This window comes from Hemiscyllium ocellatum, chromosome 9, assembly GCF_020745735.1.
Source record: "Hemiscyllium ocellatum isolate sHemOce1 chromosome 9, sHemOce1.pat.X.cur, whole genome shotgun sequence".
Taxonomy (NCBI): Eukaryota; Metazoa; Chordata; class Chondrichthyes; order Orectolobiformes; family Hemiscylliidae; genus Hemiscyllium; species Hemiscyllium ocellatum.
In genome coordinates, this window is record NC_083409.1 from 59,258,689 (window position 1) to 59,276,047 (window position 17,359).

General features: G+C 37.8%; 2 protein-coding genes across 6 annotated transcripts in view; one reads left to right on the forward strand and one right to left on the reverse strand.

Moving 5' to 3' along the window:
- The window catches only part of LOC132818728 (mesoderm induction early response protein 1-like), a 65,527-nt gene extending 55,277 nt beyond the window's left edge, over positions 1-10,250 (forward strand). For 4 of the 5 annotated variants that reach the window (XM_060829771.1, XM_060829773.1, XM_060829774.1 and 1 more), the window contains 3 exons: positions 477-604; positions 2,376-2,512; positions 9,264-10,250. In XM_060829771.1, the coding sequence (XP_060685754.1) occupies positions 477-604; positions 2,376-2,512; positions 9,264-9,631 (633 nt within the window). In that variant the 3' untranslated portion in view covers positions 9,632-10,250. The remainder of the gene's footprint in view (positions 1-476; positions 605-2,375; positions 2,513-9,263) is intronic. The other variant, XM_060829775.1, reaches the window with a different exon arrangement.
- A 1,304-nt stretch (positions 10,251-11,554) lies between these two features.
- The window catches only part of slc35d1a (solute carrier family 35 member D1a), a 54,413-nt gene continuing 48,608 nt past the window's right edge, over positions 11,555-17,359 (reverse strand). The window contains exon 12 of the mRNA XM_060830389.1: positions 11,555-14,968. Within this exon, the coding sequence (XP_060686372.1) occupies positions 14,860-14,968 (109 nt within the window). The 3' untranslated portion in view covers positions 11,555-14,859. The remainder of the gene's footprint in view (positions 14,969-17,359) is intronic.

Sequence of the window (17,359 nt, forward strand, 5' to 3'; positions counted from 1 at the left end):
ATGCTTTCAGATGGTCATAACCCAAATCCCTCTGGAATATAGCAAAAACCCTTATGCCATCAGTCTAATCACCATAAGATTCAGATTTAAAATTATGTTCTAACTCCGTGCTCCTTCCTCTCCACACCCCCGTCTCTTTCCCCCCCCAACATAGTTAGTGTAATCTTAATACATTGGTCAACACATGTAGTTTTAAAAATAGCTCTTGATTTGTGGAAAGTTATGCTCCAACATTGCTATGGTTTTTTAGAGGCTTTGTTTAATTAACATTTCATGTGCAAGATAGTAAGATAATAGAGTAACCACATTTAAAACCTTTACATATTGTTGAACAGCAAAATAATTTGGGGTAAAAGATTAGCAAAACTTAATGTTCAGATGTTCTTATCTGAAATAAGTTGATGTATTTATAGGATGATCAAGATTGCCTCATTTTATTACTGATATGTACTGGTTTATTGGTGTTCACATTTCAGGTGAGAACACGGTCAGTAGGGGATTGTGTAGCATTTTATTACATGTGGAAGAAGTCTGAGCGTTATGATTTTTTTGCACAGCAGACTAGATTTGGAAAAAAGAAATACAATCTTCATCCAGGTGTTACGTAAGTGTTTTTAAATTACTGACTAAATAATTATGTAATTATCTTACGTTCTGTGCCCAAAGACAAGTCCTTTGTGACTGTTCAAACCATAGCAAGTTGCTATGATTTTGTTAACTACGACTACAGCAAGGCACATGCTCAGCCATAATGTGGCTAGCTAGCGTTTTAGCCAACTGAGCTATCTAGTCCTCTGTTGCTTAATATGGTAATTCATTTTTTGTTGTGGTTCTGTTCGCCGAGCTGGGAATTTGTGTTGCAGACATTTCGTCCCCTGTCTAGGTAACATCCTCAGTGCTTGGGAGCCTCCTGTGAAGCACTACAGATGCCAGGCTAAAGATCACAGAAGCGCTTCAACACAAACGTCTGCAACACAAATTTCCAGCTCGACGAACAGAACCACAACAACGAGCACCCGAGCTACAAATCTTCTCCCAACTTTGAATTCATTTTTTGATACTGCTTTGCTACAGTGAATTTTGCTTCCATCAAGAAAGATCCATGTAGCAACTTTTGGTCAGATTCCCCACAAAATTGTATTGAACTTTAACTTTTATCAAAGTGTAACTGTGGACGTTAATCCTTTGTACTTACCAGCAACTGGTCTTCTACTGTTTCTGTGGATGACACCTACTATGTGAAAACAGACCTGTTATTCCCTGATCATTTGGTGGACTCCACATTGTCTAGTTTTAGTCTGTTGCTGCTTTGTTCTCCCTCAGGGGTCAGGGTATCCAGCACTATTTTACTTGTCTTTGTTTGAATTTGGACGCCTGGAATGTAAGTAGCACAAATCTCAGAATTAATCCTCCATTAGTCAATCATCCACTAGTAGAGAAACAATATTGAGACCAATCTCTTCTGACTCCCTTTTCTCTTGCTGATGAGTTACCAGAGCAATATTTTAGGTGTACATTATCAGCAGGAAGCCTAAAAAATCCTGATATTGTGTCTTCAGTTCATTGTAAAGCAGTATCTATGGAATATCCTCATGAATTTTTTTCTAAACAAATCAAATTTTTGATGACAGAGTATAAACTCCATTGTAATTTTTTTAAAGAAAAACAAAATTAGTGGGCGGCACGGTGGCACAGTGGTTAGCACTGCTGGCTCACAGCGCCAGAGACCCGGGTTCAATTCCTACCTCAGGCAACTGTCTGTGCGGAGTTTGCACATTCTCCCCACGTCTGTGGGTTTCTTCCGGGTGCTCCGGTTTCCTCCCACATCCCAGAAATGTGCAGGTTCGGTGAATTGGCCATGCTAAATTGCCCGTAGAGCTAGGTGAAGGGGTAAATGTAGGGGAATGGGTTTGGCAGGGTTGCTCTTCGGAGGGTCGGTGTGGGCTTGTTGGGCCGAATGGCCTGTTTCCACACTAAGTAATCAATTCTAAAAAAAAATTATGTCACTCATGCATTGTTTTTGACCATATGTCCCAAGAGCCTAAAGGTTATTTTAATAGATGATATAAAGGATCAGTATCTCATCTTGTGGGATCATGGTACATTAAATGCATTTTTTGTTTACTTAGGTAGAATGTTATTTATGCCTAAGTAAACAGAAAATCTAAGGTGACATTAATGTAGCAGGGTTGTTTTCTGGGAGTGCTTGAATGTTGGTGGCATGATGCGATTGCAGGTACATCGTAAAACAGCAAGAACTGACACAGAAAACGGTTTCTTTTATATGTACACTTCTAGGGGATCCAATCTGAAGTTAAGACCAGTTTGAAATAGCTAGTCAGACTTCTGTATAACAGATCTGAAATTGGTTTTAGGGATTATATGGACCGTCTCCTGGATGAAACAGAGAGCACAGCTTCAAGTTGTGCACCTTCTCCACCTCCAACCACTTCAACCAGTAGCAGTAGCCAGACAGAGAGAGAAGATACTGGTGCAATAGGAAATATGAATGGTGAGTTGTGAATTAACTTTCTTAGTTACCAAACCTCAGATCATCAGGCATGTTCATTTCCTTTATGTTGTCAAGAATAAGATCTATATCTTAATTTTCTGGTGTATACCTATACATTAACAATATAATTTGTAAGTAAACTGTACAAAAAGTAGCTAAATAGGAGGCATTATCTTATGAGCTTTATTCAGCTTGCCTCTTCAAATCAATTTAGTTTGTCTCAAGCTCGAGATCATTTTCTTGGTTCCTTTTGTGCTGTTATCTACATGCAGGAAAACTACAAGATTTAAAGAAAAGGACTTTTGTGCGATTAATGGTATCCTTATTCATTTGGAGTCTGTGTTTGGTTGAAGCCCAAGCCGATCCCTGATAACTTGAACAAAAAATGAGAAATGTCTGAGGATTACTGTGTGAAATTGATTGAATATGGCAGAAGATCTTAGAGACGTTAAATATTACAGTACGCAAATAGAATTAGTAGAAATCATTTTTTTGACAGAACTTGTTGTTTGAGTACTTATTTGATAAGAGGTATATATCTTGAAAATACAAAATAAATATGTCTGCAGCCCAAGATACCTCGTTCTTGTCTTCAGGAAGTGTATTTTCTTGGTAGCCTCGAGACATTTTTACTGTTACGACCTAAAGTAAGACATTCTCACGTATTAAAATCACAAGGAATAACATTGGTGTAATAGCAAGTCACCAGAATATATCATTCTAATGTAGACCACAGTGTTGAATAGGACATATTTTTCCATATAATTGGTGGTATCGCATACAGAAAGTAGTGGTAGATTCAGTTTTGTATAAGGGGTAATCTGGTTTCCATGTAAACTTTTCTAAATATTTGAATGACTATTAGTCTAAGTGTGAGATGGGTAGAAGGCATTTTATCACATGCAGTGGTTAGCATTGCTACTTCAGTGCCAGGGACCTAGGTTCAAATCCAGCTTTGGATGACTTGTGAAGATGCATGTTCTTTCTGAGCGTTTCTGCTCCGTGTTGTGTTCCTCACATAGTCCGAAAGATGTGCAGGTTAGGTGGATTGGTTGTGCCAAACTGCCCTGTAGTGTCCAGGGATGCACAGGCTGGGTGGATTAATTATTAGACATATGGAGTTGGATGCTCTGCAGAGGTATGTGAAGACTGAATGACTTGTCCTGTTTCATTTATCAAACTTATGTTTTTATATAGAGCTGCCTAATCTTAGTCTATTCTCCTGCATCATCCTCTTTTCAAGTAAATATCTAATTCTCTTCTTTAAAAATTAACCTATTATTCATAATTTTAACCAGTTCTGTTTAAAAAAAATTCCCTAGCTACTATTTGTTTTTGTATAACAATCAAATGAAACAGCAAAGTATTTTTTGACATTAGCTTGTGCTATCTGCTGAGTAATCTATTAGTATTCAACTTTATTATAAAGTTAAAGACATTTAAAGTTATGTTTAATCATCTGAAGTTTGCAGTGTCACAGCAATGAGAAATTTGGCTTATTGGTAGATTTGATATTTATCAGAAGTGAAGGTATTTGAAAGATTTCAGCCTGAATTGGGGAGTTTTGTCTGGCAGCAGAGTTTTGATTTTGAAGGATCTGTAAATTTTTTATTGGATTTCTTAACACTCATACATTTTCCTCTTGTTTTTCCATGCCTTTCTATAGATACAAAATGTTATCAAACATCTGAAATTAAACATTTTAAATTGAAATTTTAAAACAAAAAGCAGTACATATATTTCTACAAGACAATTGTTAGTATTTAGCAACTTAACTAGAGATGTTGCTTAAAATTTAAAACAATCTGCCAACTTTCATTTAAATATTGTTCTTTGCATGTTGTGTTATCTCCATTCAACAGACATTTTATTCTATTTTCCTCCCCCTCCCCCTCCAGTCTTCCTCAAATTGTAGTGCTTTAATTAAAATTAGTTAAAATATGCCTTTTACTGCCATTTCCAAGGCTCTTACTTTCTGGCTGTAGATCTCTGGGTTGAGGGAAGTATAACAGCTTTGTAAATCCTGGAGCTTTTTTAAAAATCAGAAATGGTTTCATGCTCTATAAACATCAAGTGCAATTTGATATGATTTTACCAACTAGATTTCAATACATAAAGCCACTGCATACATTTTATCATAAGATTGGGAACAGTTGCTTCGTTATAAGACCATAAGACATAGGAGTGGAAGTAAGGCCATTCGGCCCATCGAGTCCACTCCGCCATTCAATCGTGGTTGATGGGCATTTCAACTCCACTTACCCACATTCTCCCCGTAGCCCTTGATTCCTTGTGACATCAAGAATTTATCAAACTCTGCCTTGAAGACATTTAGCGTCCTGGCTTCCACTGCACTCTGCGGCAATGAATTCCACAGCCCCACCACTCTCTGGCTGAAGAAATGTCTCCGCATTTCTGTTCTGAATTGACCCCTTCTAATTCTAAGGCTGTGCCCATGGGTCCTAGTCTCCTCGCCTAATGGAAACAATTTCCTAGCATCCACCCTTTCCAAGCCATGTATTATCTTGTAAGTTTCTATTAAATCTCCCCTTAATCTTCTAAACTCCAATAAATACAATACCAGGATCCTCAGCCGTTCCTCGTATGTTAGACCAACTATTCCAGGGATCTTCCGTGTGATTCTCCGCTGGACACGTTCCAGTGGCAGTATGTCCTTCCTGAGGTGTGGAGACCAAAACTGGACACATTACTCCAGTTATAAAGTCTCGGTAGCACAATGGTGCTTTTATATTCCAACCCTCTTGAGATAAATGACAACATTGCATTCGCTTTCTTAATCATGGACTCAACCTGCATGTTTACCTTTAGAGAATCCTCGACTAGCATTCCCAGATCCCTTTGTACTTTGGCTTTACGAATTTGGTCTATGCTTTTATTCTTTTTTCCAAAGTGCAAGACCTCGCATTTGCTCACGTTGAATTCCATCAGCCATTTCCTGGACCACTCTCCCAAACTGTCTAAGTCCTTCTGCAGCCTCCCCACTTCCTCAGTACTACCCTGTCCACCTAACTTTGTATCATCGGCAAACTTCGCTAAAATGCTCCCAGTCCCTTCATCCAGATCATTAATATATAATGTGAACAGCTGCGGCCCCAACACTGAACCTTGCGGGACATCGCTTGTCACCGGCTGCCATTCCGAAAAAGAACCTTTTATCTCAACTCTCTGCCTTCTGTCAGACAGCCAATCCTCAATCCATACCAGTAGCTCACTTCGAACACCATGGGCCCTCACCTTGCTCAACAGCCTCCCATGTGGCACCTTATTAAAGGCCTTTTGGAAGTCTAGATACACCACATCCACTGGGTTTCCCTGGTCTAACCTACTTGTCACCTCTTCAAAGAATTCCAACAGGTTTGTCAGACACAACCTCCCATTACTAAATCCATGTTGACTTGTTCTAATCAGACTCTGCTCTTTCAAGAATTTAGAAACCTCATCCTTAATGATGGATTCTAGAATTTTGCCAACAACCAAGGTTAGGCTAATTGGCCTATTATTTTCCATCTTTTGTCTTGATCCTCCCTTGAACAAGGGGGTTGCAACAGCGATCTTCCAATCATCCGGGACTTTCCCTGACTCCAGTGACTTTTGAAAGATCTCAACCAATGCCTCCGCTATTTCCTCAGCCACCTCTCTCAGAACTCTAGGATGTATCCCATCGGGGCGAGGAGATTTATCAATTTTAAAACCTTTTACTGTTCTAGCACTTTCTCTTTTGTAATGACCAACTTAATTGTTGGGATATTACTCATGTCTTCCAATGTGAAGACTGACGCAAAGTACTTGTTAAGTTCTCCTGCTATTTCCTTATCTCCCATCACTGGCTTCCAGCGTCAGTTTGAAGTGGCCCAATGTCTACTTTTGCCTATCGTTTGTTTCTTATGTATTGAAATAAACTTTTACTATCATTTCTAATATTACTGGCTAGCCTACCTTCATATTTGATCCTCTCCTTCCTTATTTCTCTTTGTTATCCTGTTTGTTTTTGTAGCCTTCCCAATCTTCTGATTTCCCACTGCTCTTGGCCACTTTATAGGATCTCTCTTTTTCTTTAATACATTTCCTGACATGGCTGTCTAATCCCTCCCCGGATAATCTTTCTTTTCTTGAGGATGAACCTCTGTACAGTGTCCTCAATTATACCCACAAACTCCTGCCATTTTTCCTCTACTGTCTTCCCCACTAGGTTCTGCTTCCAGTCTATTTTTGTCAGTTCCTTTCTCATGCCCTCATAATTACCTTTATTTAACTGAAACACCAGTACATCCGATTTTGCCTTCTCTCTTTCAAACTGCAGACTGAACTCTACCATATTATGATCACTGCTTCCTGAGGGTTCCCTTCCTTTAAGATCTTTTATAAAGTCTGGTTCATTACATAGCACTAAGTCCAGAATAGCCTGCTCTCTTGTGGGCTCCATGACAAGCTGTTCCAAAAAGCCATCCTGTAAGCATGATCCATTTCTTTGGATCCACTGGCAACATTTACCCAGTCCACCTGCATATTGAAGTCTCCCATGATCACCGTGACCTTGCCTTTCTGACATGCCTTCTCTATTTCCCGGTACATGGTGTTGTGTAATCTTAAGGATTTGCATCCTAAAGTATAATCTAATAGATCTAGCATGGATGTGTGACTCCAAAATGATTTTTGGCTCAATGTATTGAATGTTTTTCTCTAGAATGGTGGACTTTGTCACTGCCATTCATTAGTTAATTTTACTATATTTAATTAACCTTTTCCCTGGACTTCTACTGTGTGAATCTAAACTTGCACCTCTGCAATTCTCTGCTGTTGAAATAATGTCCCATCTTTTTGAAAATTGTGTTGCAGAACATTAATTCTGCAGTCCACCCAATAAACCATGGCCAAGCTAAACTTAATTTTATTTAAATCTGCTTAATTAATTTCAGCTATTAAACAAACATGTGTTTACAAAAGAGCATTTTATGCACAATGACATTAGTGTTTAAGTATTCTAATAGTGACTGTTCAGACCGTTTCACTAATGTGATCACTTTCCCTATTTCTCACCAACTCCCCAAATTTAAAAAAAACAAATTTATTTTGTGTTTAGAATACTGTCAGCTTCCAGGTGTAACACTGATTTCACAAACTTCATTGCATGACACTTCATCTGATCAACCCAAATATCATTAAAGTTGGAAATGGGATTAAGTGTCATGTTCAGAATCTAGGCATACAGTACTAGCTATAGTACTTTCCCTAGCCTCATTTTGATCAATACATACATTAATTTTATATAAATGATTTGCTTCTTACTACCTTTTGATTTGATTAGATTCCCTACAGTGTGGAAACAGGCCCTTCAGCCCAACAAGTCCACACTGATCCTCCGAAGAGTAACCCACCCAAACCCATTTCCCTCTGACTAATGCACCTACCACTATGGCCAGTTCATATAACCTGTACATCTTTGGACTGCGGAAGGAAACCAGAGCACTCTGACGAAACCCATGCGAACATGCAAACTCCACACAAAGTTGCCAAAAGCTGGAATTGAACCCAGGTCCCTGGTGCTGTGAGGCTGCCATGCCACTGAGCCACCATGCCACCCCATTTGTCCATCGAAAATGACAGTTTGCAAGTAAAGTTAAATTTATTTACATGTCAATATTTAGAATTGTTACTAGCTGTGAAAATTGAGTTCTAAAAAGTGTAGCACCAGAAAAATAAATCCAAAATAAAAGAAGGGGAGGAAAAAAAATTGGCACAATTTCTTAATCAAAATACTCACATTTGACCTGAAAGCTTTTGCCAGCTTTCTGGGTAGAAGCTGATTAACCATGTTCAAGAAAAAAATGGCCTGAGCCTGACATAACTGCTGCTCCTTCAGTCACAAACACCAGCCCAATGTTGCATGTTCTCAGAGTAGGAGCCAAGAGTGATGATTAGAAAGTGTAAATAATTTAGCATACAAATATGAATGTTCATGTCTGTTGTGGGCAGTTCGTGTAAATGGACTTGTAGTTAAGATGTCTGTGGGTGTCTTTTCTCAATCTTGCATTTATGCAACAATGTTTACATGATGCTTCATTGGAGCATTATTGCACTATTTAGATGTGACAATACTGGAAAAGATGAGGCTTTATTGAATACCTTAAGTGCACAAGATTTACACCAAAAATGCTATATCTATAGGCGCAGCTACCACTTGTGACAATTAAATGTTGGATGCACCTATCCAAAATTAGAGGAATATATAGAAATGAGGAGAGTCCAAACCATGAATGGGTTTGGAATCCAGATGAGAATTCTGAACCGTATGCATCACTCCCATGCTGACAACAAAAACAGAATCGCAAGCAGTAGTCTGAAGTGAAAAATAACCCGGTGAAGTTGGGATGTGTTCACACTGACAGGATAAAAGAAACGCCAGAGGCTATTCGAATAGGCAAATCTAAAAGGATGATTTCAGCAGATGAGCTGAGGCAAGGCTGGAAGTAGATTGTCTTGAGGAAGACAATATGTAGTAGTTAGCTATCAAATTCACATAGTGCCAAGGTTACATCCAGTCTAGCTAAACCCCTATTCTTCACATCTTTGTGCTAAACAGTTTGTTACTAGCTGAGTGCACAGGATAGATATTAAATTTTTCATTTTTTGCATTTGGTAGTAAAACTTGATTATTAAATGTTTCTTTTGAAAAATATTTGCATATAAGAGTGAAGAGCCAACTGAAATGTTTTTGTTGTATCTGATGCAGGGACAAATGTCAATGGTCCAGTTGAAATATCAGATCAGTGGCATGATTATGGTGAAATCAAGGGATTGAATTGCAATGGACCTATCAATTCTGCAGCATCTGGTTATGCCAAATTGAACACAAATGGCTGTGGGAAAGATGATTCATGTGATGTCAAACTAATAAATGTACTGAATGAAAATGATGAGTCTGAATCAAGTTGTGAAAGACCAGCTAAGAGACTAAAAATGGATAATGACTCTGGAAGTGAAATGAACAGTATAAACATTCCAGAAGAAAACCTCAAACCTGAAGACTCTGAGAACTTGGCTGTTCTAACTGACTCAAGGCACCAAATATCTATTGAATTAGAAGCTCAACAAATCTAAAGTGTGTAATAACCCAATCTTGGTCTGATTTTTTTTGTTAAAAAAACCTGATTTATAATTGGGTTGGTTTGTATAAATTTGGTCATTGACATCAGTGATGTCTTTTTATATATCAATATATTAATATATTATATGTAAATTCTTCTGTCTGGACACAATATATTCTATATTTTTGCCAGATTTTTACATTGAGATTTTTGAATAAGTACTCAAGTTTTCTTGCAGTCCTTTCTGTAAATTTTGTACAGTTGCTAAGCTTTATTGTGGAGGGAAAGATAATAAATATACCAAGAATCTAATTGTCTGACTCATTCCATTTTGATAAAATTTTAATTTAAAAATGATGGAATGTTTAAAATATTTTAAGAGGTAGTGGTTTTACACTGTCTGGGGCTGTGAAGTAGTTTCAGGGTCACAGTTTTACAAGACTGTAATTGATTGAAGCTTTTTGTATGCTATTCTATTAGTGCAGCATAAATTTCAGCTTGAATATAAAACTTTGTCCCTCAATGTTGCTGACTCACAGTTCTGATTATATGCTGCATTTTCTTTATTTCTGATAAGTGTTATCTACAACATGTTGATTATGCATGTTCCAAAATGAAATTGTGCAAAAAAGCTGTGATATTTTTCATTAAAGAGATGTCTTTTCATTGTTTTTTTTTCCCTCAGGATTCCTGTTAAGTTTACACTCCACATTAATTTATTACATTGCTTAAATTAAATCTGAATCCAAGAATAACCAACTGGGAAATTACAAGCCTTGTTTTAACAAGTTCATGTTCCATAGTGCTTTATAGCCAGTTAGACACCATTGTAGGGAAATGTAGCTGAATCTGTAATATGATACCTATGCCTATTATGAATTTTATATTCTAAGCCAGTAGTGTTAAAAGAGCAGTTGAGACAGCAATCAATTTATAAGATTTACAGCATTTTTAAACATCTGTAGAACATGTATAAGTTTTCAGGAGTTGCTCTAGTTTATCTTGTAGCTGATGCACATTGAAGTTAGTGTTGATTTACTAGTCCCTACCTGTTGGAGTCTAAGTATTTGTGACCAATCTCATTCACTTTTTAGTTAAATAGTAACAGCAGTGGAGAATTTAGCAATGGTAACAGCACTGACATGTAGGTGAATATTTTGAATTCAGTTCCTTAAGTCATGCAAGAGCTAAATGGACCTCCACCAACTTTGACATTAAATAACTATTCCTCAATTCTAAGCAAAACAATTGTGCCTATGCTGCTGCCCTGAACTATGTCCTTTGGCTGAAATGATAGTTAAAATCACAGCTACCCTGCCCTTGTAGTCAGACTCCAGCCACATGAATTCTCTCTCCATTCCCAATGACACAAATACTCACTGTTTTGATATGAATTTACATCTTTTGTCAGTGTTTGATATAGAATGTTCAAGTTCTCATGAGAACTACTAGTTAGACTGAGCAATTTTTTAAAGTCAGTGAGATTAGAACCAGAGTCATTGCTGTTTTCTCAACATTTTCAGATACTAATTTCATCTGCAGCATAGGTCAGAACACTATCACTGTTCAGCAAGAGATACTCCTCTGCTTGCCCTAAAAGGAAATGTTCTCCAAGGGAAAAAAACATCTGGATGAATGTGAGGTTATCAATGCCAGTAACAAAAGCAGAAAGGCTGATTATCTGACTGGTAACAGATCATGAAAGAGGGAGGTGTAATGAGATTTCTGATGTATACCAATTGCTGAAAGCAAGCACAAAGGTGCAACAGGTCAAAGGCAAACAAATCCTCTCATTATAAAAGCCAACACATGTAATTTGTGTTTCCAGCCTAATTTTACTGATTCGTTAGGTTTATAGCAAAATGAATTTAGTTTGAAAATATTCTTTATTCATCTCCCAACAGCTAAAATAGTATAAATGACAAATACAAAATCATTTATTCTGGTGAACCAGAAACTTAGAACAAATCAAAGGTTCAATTTTATTGAAATTCATGAGCACCACGGTTGGATAAAAGTATTGTAAAGAGCAAAGTGATTGTTGTCAGCTTCTGCTGAAGCTGAATTTAAAATTAACTGCTACATAATTATGCATCATCATCCTAAAGATACACATTCCTTTCCTCCAATGGCACCAGTTTTGCCCAAATCTTCACATTTGAGAACATAAAATTTAAATCATGGGCTGAGTTAAGTATTGCCACATTTTCAAGTTGATCTTTTGACAATTAGTAATTTTTTCATTAAAAAATTCACAAAATATGAAGTTGTGGGAGGTGATTTTTTGTTTGTCTCTATTCAGATGATAATAGCTACAGAATGTAAAAAGCTGAAGTTCTCAAAATGCTGAAGAGTTACCCAAATCAAAGCCATAAAAAACTATTACAAAGTATACCTATCAAGCAAATTTCAAATCACAACAAAAATAGTAAAACATTAGATGTAAAATTATTAGAACACACAATGGCAAAAATCTATTTCTGACCCACTTTGTTACTAAATTATAAAATATACATATCTGAACCAAACTACACCTACATTTGGATAGGTTAAATGTATATATTAAGTGTGTTTGTAAGTCAGCTCTAACCAATATCTAGGCACTTCAGTGTTTACAACATTGAACAATGCGACTTTTTTACACATCACCTAGACCAACATCTGAATTTTTAAGTACTAAAAGCAGCATTTCTGTAACCAGCCACTACTAAACAAGTAATATCTTGGCAGACTACAAGAAAGCTCTACAAAAGCAAATATTGCCACATTGTAACTGGAGTCATCAACGTTTGGGCAGTGCAGATTCTTAAGTCCATAGGACCTACTTAACCTGTAAATATGCATGCTCAATTTAATTCACTCAACTGCATTCACAAAATCATAAATTAGGAAATATCATTGGGTGACCCATTTTGCTCAAACATTTCAGAAAACTGAAATTCTGGGAAAGTCATTAAAACACTGCACACATGCATTTGACTACATTATGATCCACGGGAGCCTGCAATTTTACACTTCACATACACTGTATACAAAGTAAGTAATTAGCCCACTATTAGCACGACACATACAGATCTCTGAGCAATTTGCTGGGCTGCAGAACAACTGCCATACATTCTGGTGCATCTGGATTTAGACTAAAGTGTTTAAGTTAATATATTAAGTAGATCTTCAAAAGTAGAGAACTGAAAGATAGATAGATATTGAAAGACTCTCACCTGCTCTATCACCCTTAATCTGAACCAGATTGTAATTTTCAAGTTTTAGGAAAGATTTACCAAATTCTTCAGACCTATTTAACACAACCATTTTAAATGACTCCACAGAGCCAATAATATATGAACCACCTACAGTTGGAAAACTGTTTAAATGATTCAAACTTACACTGACAAACTTTTAACATCTACTCAAATACAAAGAGGTTTGCATCTACTTCCATCAATGATTGAGAAATTATTTTCAATTATGAATTGCCATTTAACAACTCAAAAGTACATCTATAATTTCATGATTAAAGGAAAATTGGCCACAAGGATCAGTGTTGGGTCCTCTACTTTTTGTCATTTATATAAATGATTTGGATGTGAGCATAAGGGGTACAGTTAGTAAGTTTGCAGATGACACCAAAATTGGAGGTGTAGTGGACAGCGAAGAGGGTTACCTCAGATTATAACAGGATCTTTACCAGATGGGCCAATGGGCTAAGAAGTGGCAAATGGAGTTTAATTCAGATAAATGCGAGGTGCTGCATTTTGGGAAAGCAAATCTTAGAAGAACTTATATACTTAATGGTAAGGTCCAAGGGAGTGTTGCTGAACAACGAGACCCTGGAGTGTAGGTTCACAGCTCCTTGAAAGTGGAGTCGCAGGTAGATAGGATAGTGAAGATGGCGTTTGGTATGCTTTCCTTTATTGGTCAGAGTACTGAGTACAGGAGTTGGGAGGTCATGTTGCAGCTGTACAGGACATTGGTTAGGCCACCGGTGGAATATTGCATGCAATTCTGGTCTCCTTCCTATCAGAAAGATGTGAAGCTTGAAAGGGCTCCGAAAAGATTTACAAGAATATTGCCAGGGTTGGAGGATTTGAGCTATAGGGACAGGCTGAATTGGCTGGGGCTGTTTTCCCTGGAGCATCAGAGGCTGAGGGGTGACCTTATAGAGGTTTATAAAATTATGAGCGGCATGGATAGGGTAAATAGGCAAAATCTTTTCCATGGGGTTGGGGAGTCCAGAACTAGAGGGCATAGGTTTAGGGTGAGAGGAGAAAGATTAAGAGAGACCTACAGGGTGACTTTTTCACGCAGAGGGTGGTACGTGTATGGAATGAGCTGCCAGAGGAAGTGGTGAGGCTGGTACAATTGCAACATTTAAGAGGCATTTGGATGAGTATATGAATAGGAAGGGTTTGGAGGCATATGGGCCGGGTGCTGGCAGGTGGGACTAGATTGGGTTGGGATATCTGGTCAGCATGGACGGTTTGGAGCCAAGGGTCTGTTTCTATGCTGTACATTTCTATAACTCTAAAAACCATATGATGTTTTCCTTTGAATGCATGCAAATGCTACACTGAAATGGCAGCTTTGTGTCTATATTCTTATTTCCCAAGCTCAGTTCTGCAATAAGAAATTGGAAAATATAGAATAATTACAAGTGTTTCTGCTCAATAAAGCACATTTTGCACAGGTTTCTTAAACAGTGGTCTTCTGTAAAAGAGTCAACATGCAATTTACCTGACACGAGGACCGAAAGCTGATTAAAATTCGGCAATACCAACAAACAACAGTTGACCTGCCACACTGTTCCACATGAAATCCCTAGTTTAAAATTCATGTTTGCAGATGGAGAATCAAAAAGATGTTAAGAATTGGTGAGCAGAGAAACTCATGAAGTTAGTTACCAGAAAGTACAGTAATCAATTCTGAGATCTGCACATGGTATACTTGTTAGAAACACACCATATACAATTTAAAACATTAAAAAGTTGAGTTGGAACTGTTTTTTGAAGCTCTAGAATGGAGATGAAGAGCAACTTGTGGCAATGCCCTCAACTAGTGATACTTTAGTAAAAAGAGGGGCCTTTGATAACGTTTTTGGTCCTGGAAATATCAATGTACCAAAACTGCAAAATCACCTACAATTTCTTTAATAGATTATTACAGATTTATAATTCTACATTTTCTTTTAAAAAAACTAAAATCAGTAGAGCATGAAAATTAGATATCTCCGACAATCTTTCCTGTTCATACAGCTACTTTTCCCTTGATGTCCACACTGCTGCCGTTTCCTGATGTCTTGACCGAATGCTCCTCTGTGAATGTAATGTAAGAATACACCAAACTTCCAGCAATACTGTCAAAGCAATGTACAAAATATCATGAAAACCAGTCCAATCTTTAAATAAAAACATAACATGCTGGAAACACTCAGTAGGTCAGGTAGAATCTGTACAGAGAGAAACAATGTTAAAATTTTAAGTCAATGGTATCATTCTGATGAAAGACAATAGATTTGAAATGTTAGTCTCTCTCCCCAAACATATTGTTGGCTCTGCTGAGTACTCCGAACATTTTCTGGTTTTATTTCAGATTTCATGCATTTCCAGTAGTCTGCTTTTCAATTATACTTTTATGACCCTGAAAACAACAAGTGAAACACACTCTTGAATACTTGCAATAGTTTGAGGAATTGATAACAACGAAAGTGAGGATTACCAAATTCCAAAAGATACACCTATTTTTAATGTGCACAGGATTGAATTTGGATTTGCTCTTTCCAGATTACCCCAATTTCTATGAATAACTTGTTTGAGTGATTTATACTTTCAAATCATCTTGTGACCTTTGCATTGAGTATGCAACAGTAAAGTATGCAGACGATCAATCGAGGATGAACAATACAAAGCCATTCTATGTATTGGTGCTCAGGTTTCACAAATAGTCACAACAGCTTTGTGTTAGAATGGCTGTGGGTTCAGGTCCCACTCCAAAACATGACCACAATTTCATCTGAAGCTTCACAACAGTACTCATGCGATGAGATATTAAACCAAGCGTTCTAGTGAAATTCTTCAGTCACTTTAGTTTTCAGCTAGTCTATAATCCCGTTGCTACTTGTGGTACCTTGCTCTTGTGAAAGACTTATCAACTTCAGCTTTCTATTAAGTGTTTATATGTGGAATGTGTAGCTTATGTAGTATTTGCATTGTGCCAATACAGGGGGGAAAAAGATCTTCAATACCAATTGTTTCTTACAATTCACAGTCACAGGTATAGATATTCAGAACTGTAAAACATGTCAAAAAAATTTGACCCACAACTGCGATCAGTAAGGGTAGCCGACAACACCATATCCACAATAATCCCGACAAAACTGCTGCTCTGTAAGGCAGTGCACTCATCCCCTCACTACACTCCTTACAAACTCATGAATGTGTAGCCAAATTCAACTCTAACTCAATTTAGAGATTTGCTGATGACACCAATGTCGTAGGTCACATCTCAAACGCTGAGACAGTACCTGAAGGAGATAGACAGCTTAGTGACATGGTATGAAGACAACAATCTCTTCCTCAATGTCAGCAAAACAAAGGAACTGGTCGACTTCAGGAAGCGATTTGGAGGATACATCCCTGTATTAATTGTGACAAGGTGGAGGTGATGGAGAGCTTCAAGTTCTGAGGAGGAAACATCAATGATCTTTCCTGGTTGATCCACTTTGAGGCTACAGTCAAGAAAGTATACCAATGCCTCTACTTAGAAGACTAAAGAAATTCAGCATGTTCACAATGATTCCTAACAATTTTTACAAACACACCATGGAAAGCATCCTAGGGTCATAGTCATTCAGCATGGATACAGATTCTTTGGTCCAACTAGTCCAAGCCAACCATGTTTCCAAGAGTACAAGATGCCATAAGCAGCCTAAGAATGAACAAGGCTGCTGGTCCTGATGAGATTCCTGCAAAGATCCTAAAGGAGGGAGGCCAGCAGCTTTACTCTTGAAGACTTGGCTCAAAGAAAAATTTCCCCCAAAGCTTAGGGACGCTCAGTTTGCGACCATATTCAAAAAGAGTGACAAGGGTGACAGAATTAGAGGCATATCCCGTCTGTCAAACCACTGGAAGAGTACTTGCAGACTTTACCAGCAGACTTTATTTCAGAAAAGACTCCCTGATTTGCAGTGTGGCTTTTGCCTATCCAGAAGAACAGCAGACATGAGCTTCACATATCAATTACATGAAAAATGTCAGGAACAGAAACTGCTTTACATGACCTTCATCGACCAAGGCCTTTGACATTTAACTAGACTTTCTGATAAGTTCATCAGGATGCTCAAGCTGCTGTATGATGACATGCGACAGTGCTTAGTCACTGTGGATTGGAGTCTGACATTTCCATTGTGGACTGGAAGGTCAAGCTGGGCTGCACCATCGCATCTACCCTGTCCATCACCTTCATTGTTGCCATCCTGCATCTCACTGCCCAAAACCTGCTCAAGGGAATTCAAATCTTTACTGTATGCACGGTAGCCTGTTCAACCGTAATAGGTTCAAAGCCAAGGTCTTCACCATCTCCATCGTGGAGCTTCAATATGCTGTAAGAATGCCATCTTAGCGCACTCTGCAGTGCATCTTGGACGGCTGTGCTAAGGCATAGAAGTTAGGCATTACCCTTAACATATAAAAAAAAGTCCCAAGTATACCATCAGCCACCACCTAACAGTTCCTCTATCCCTCTTATA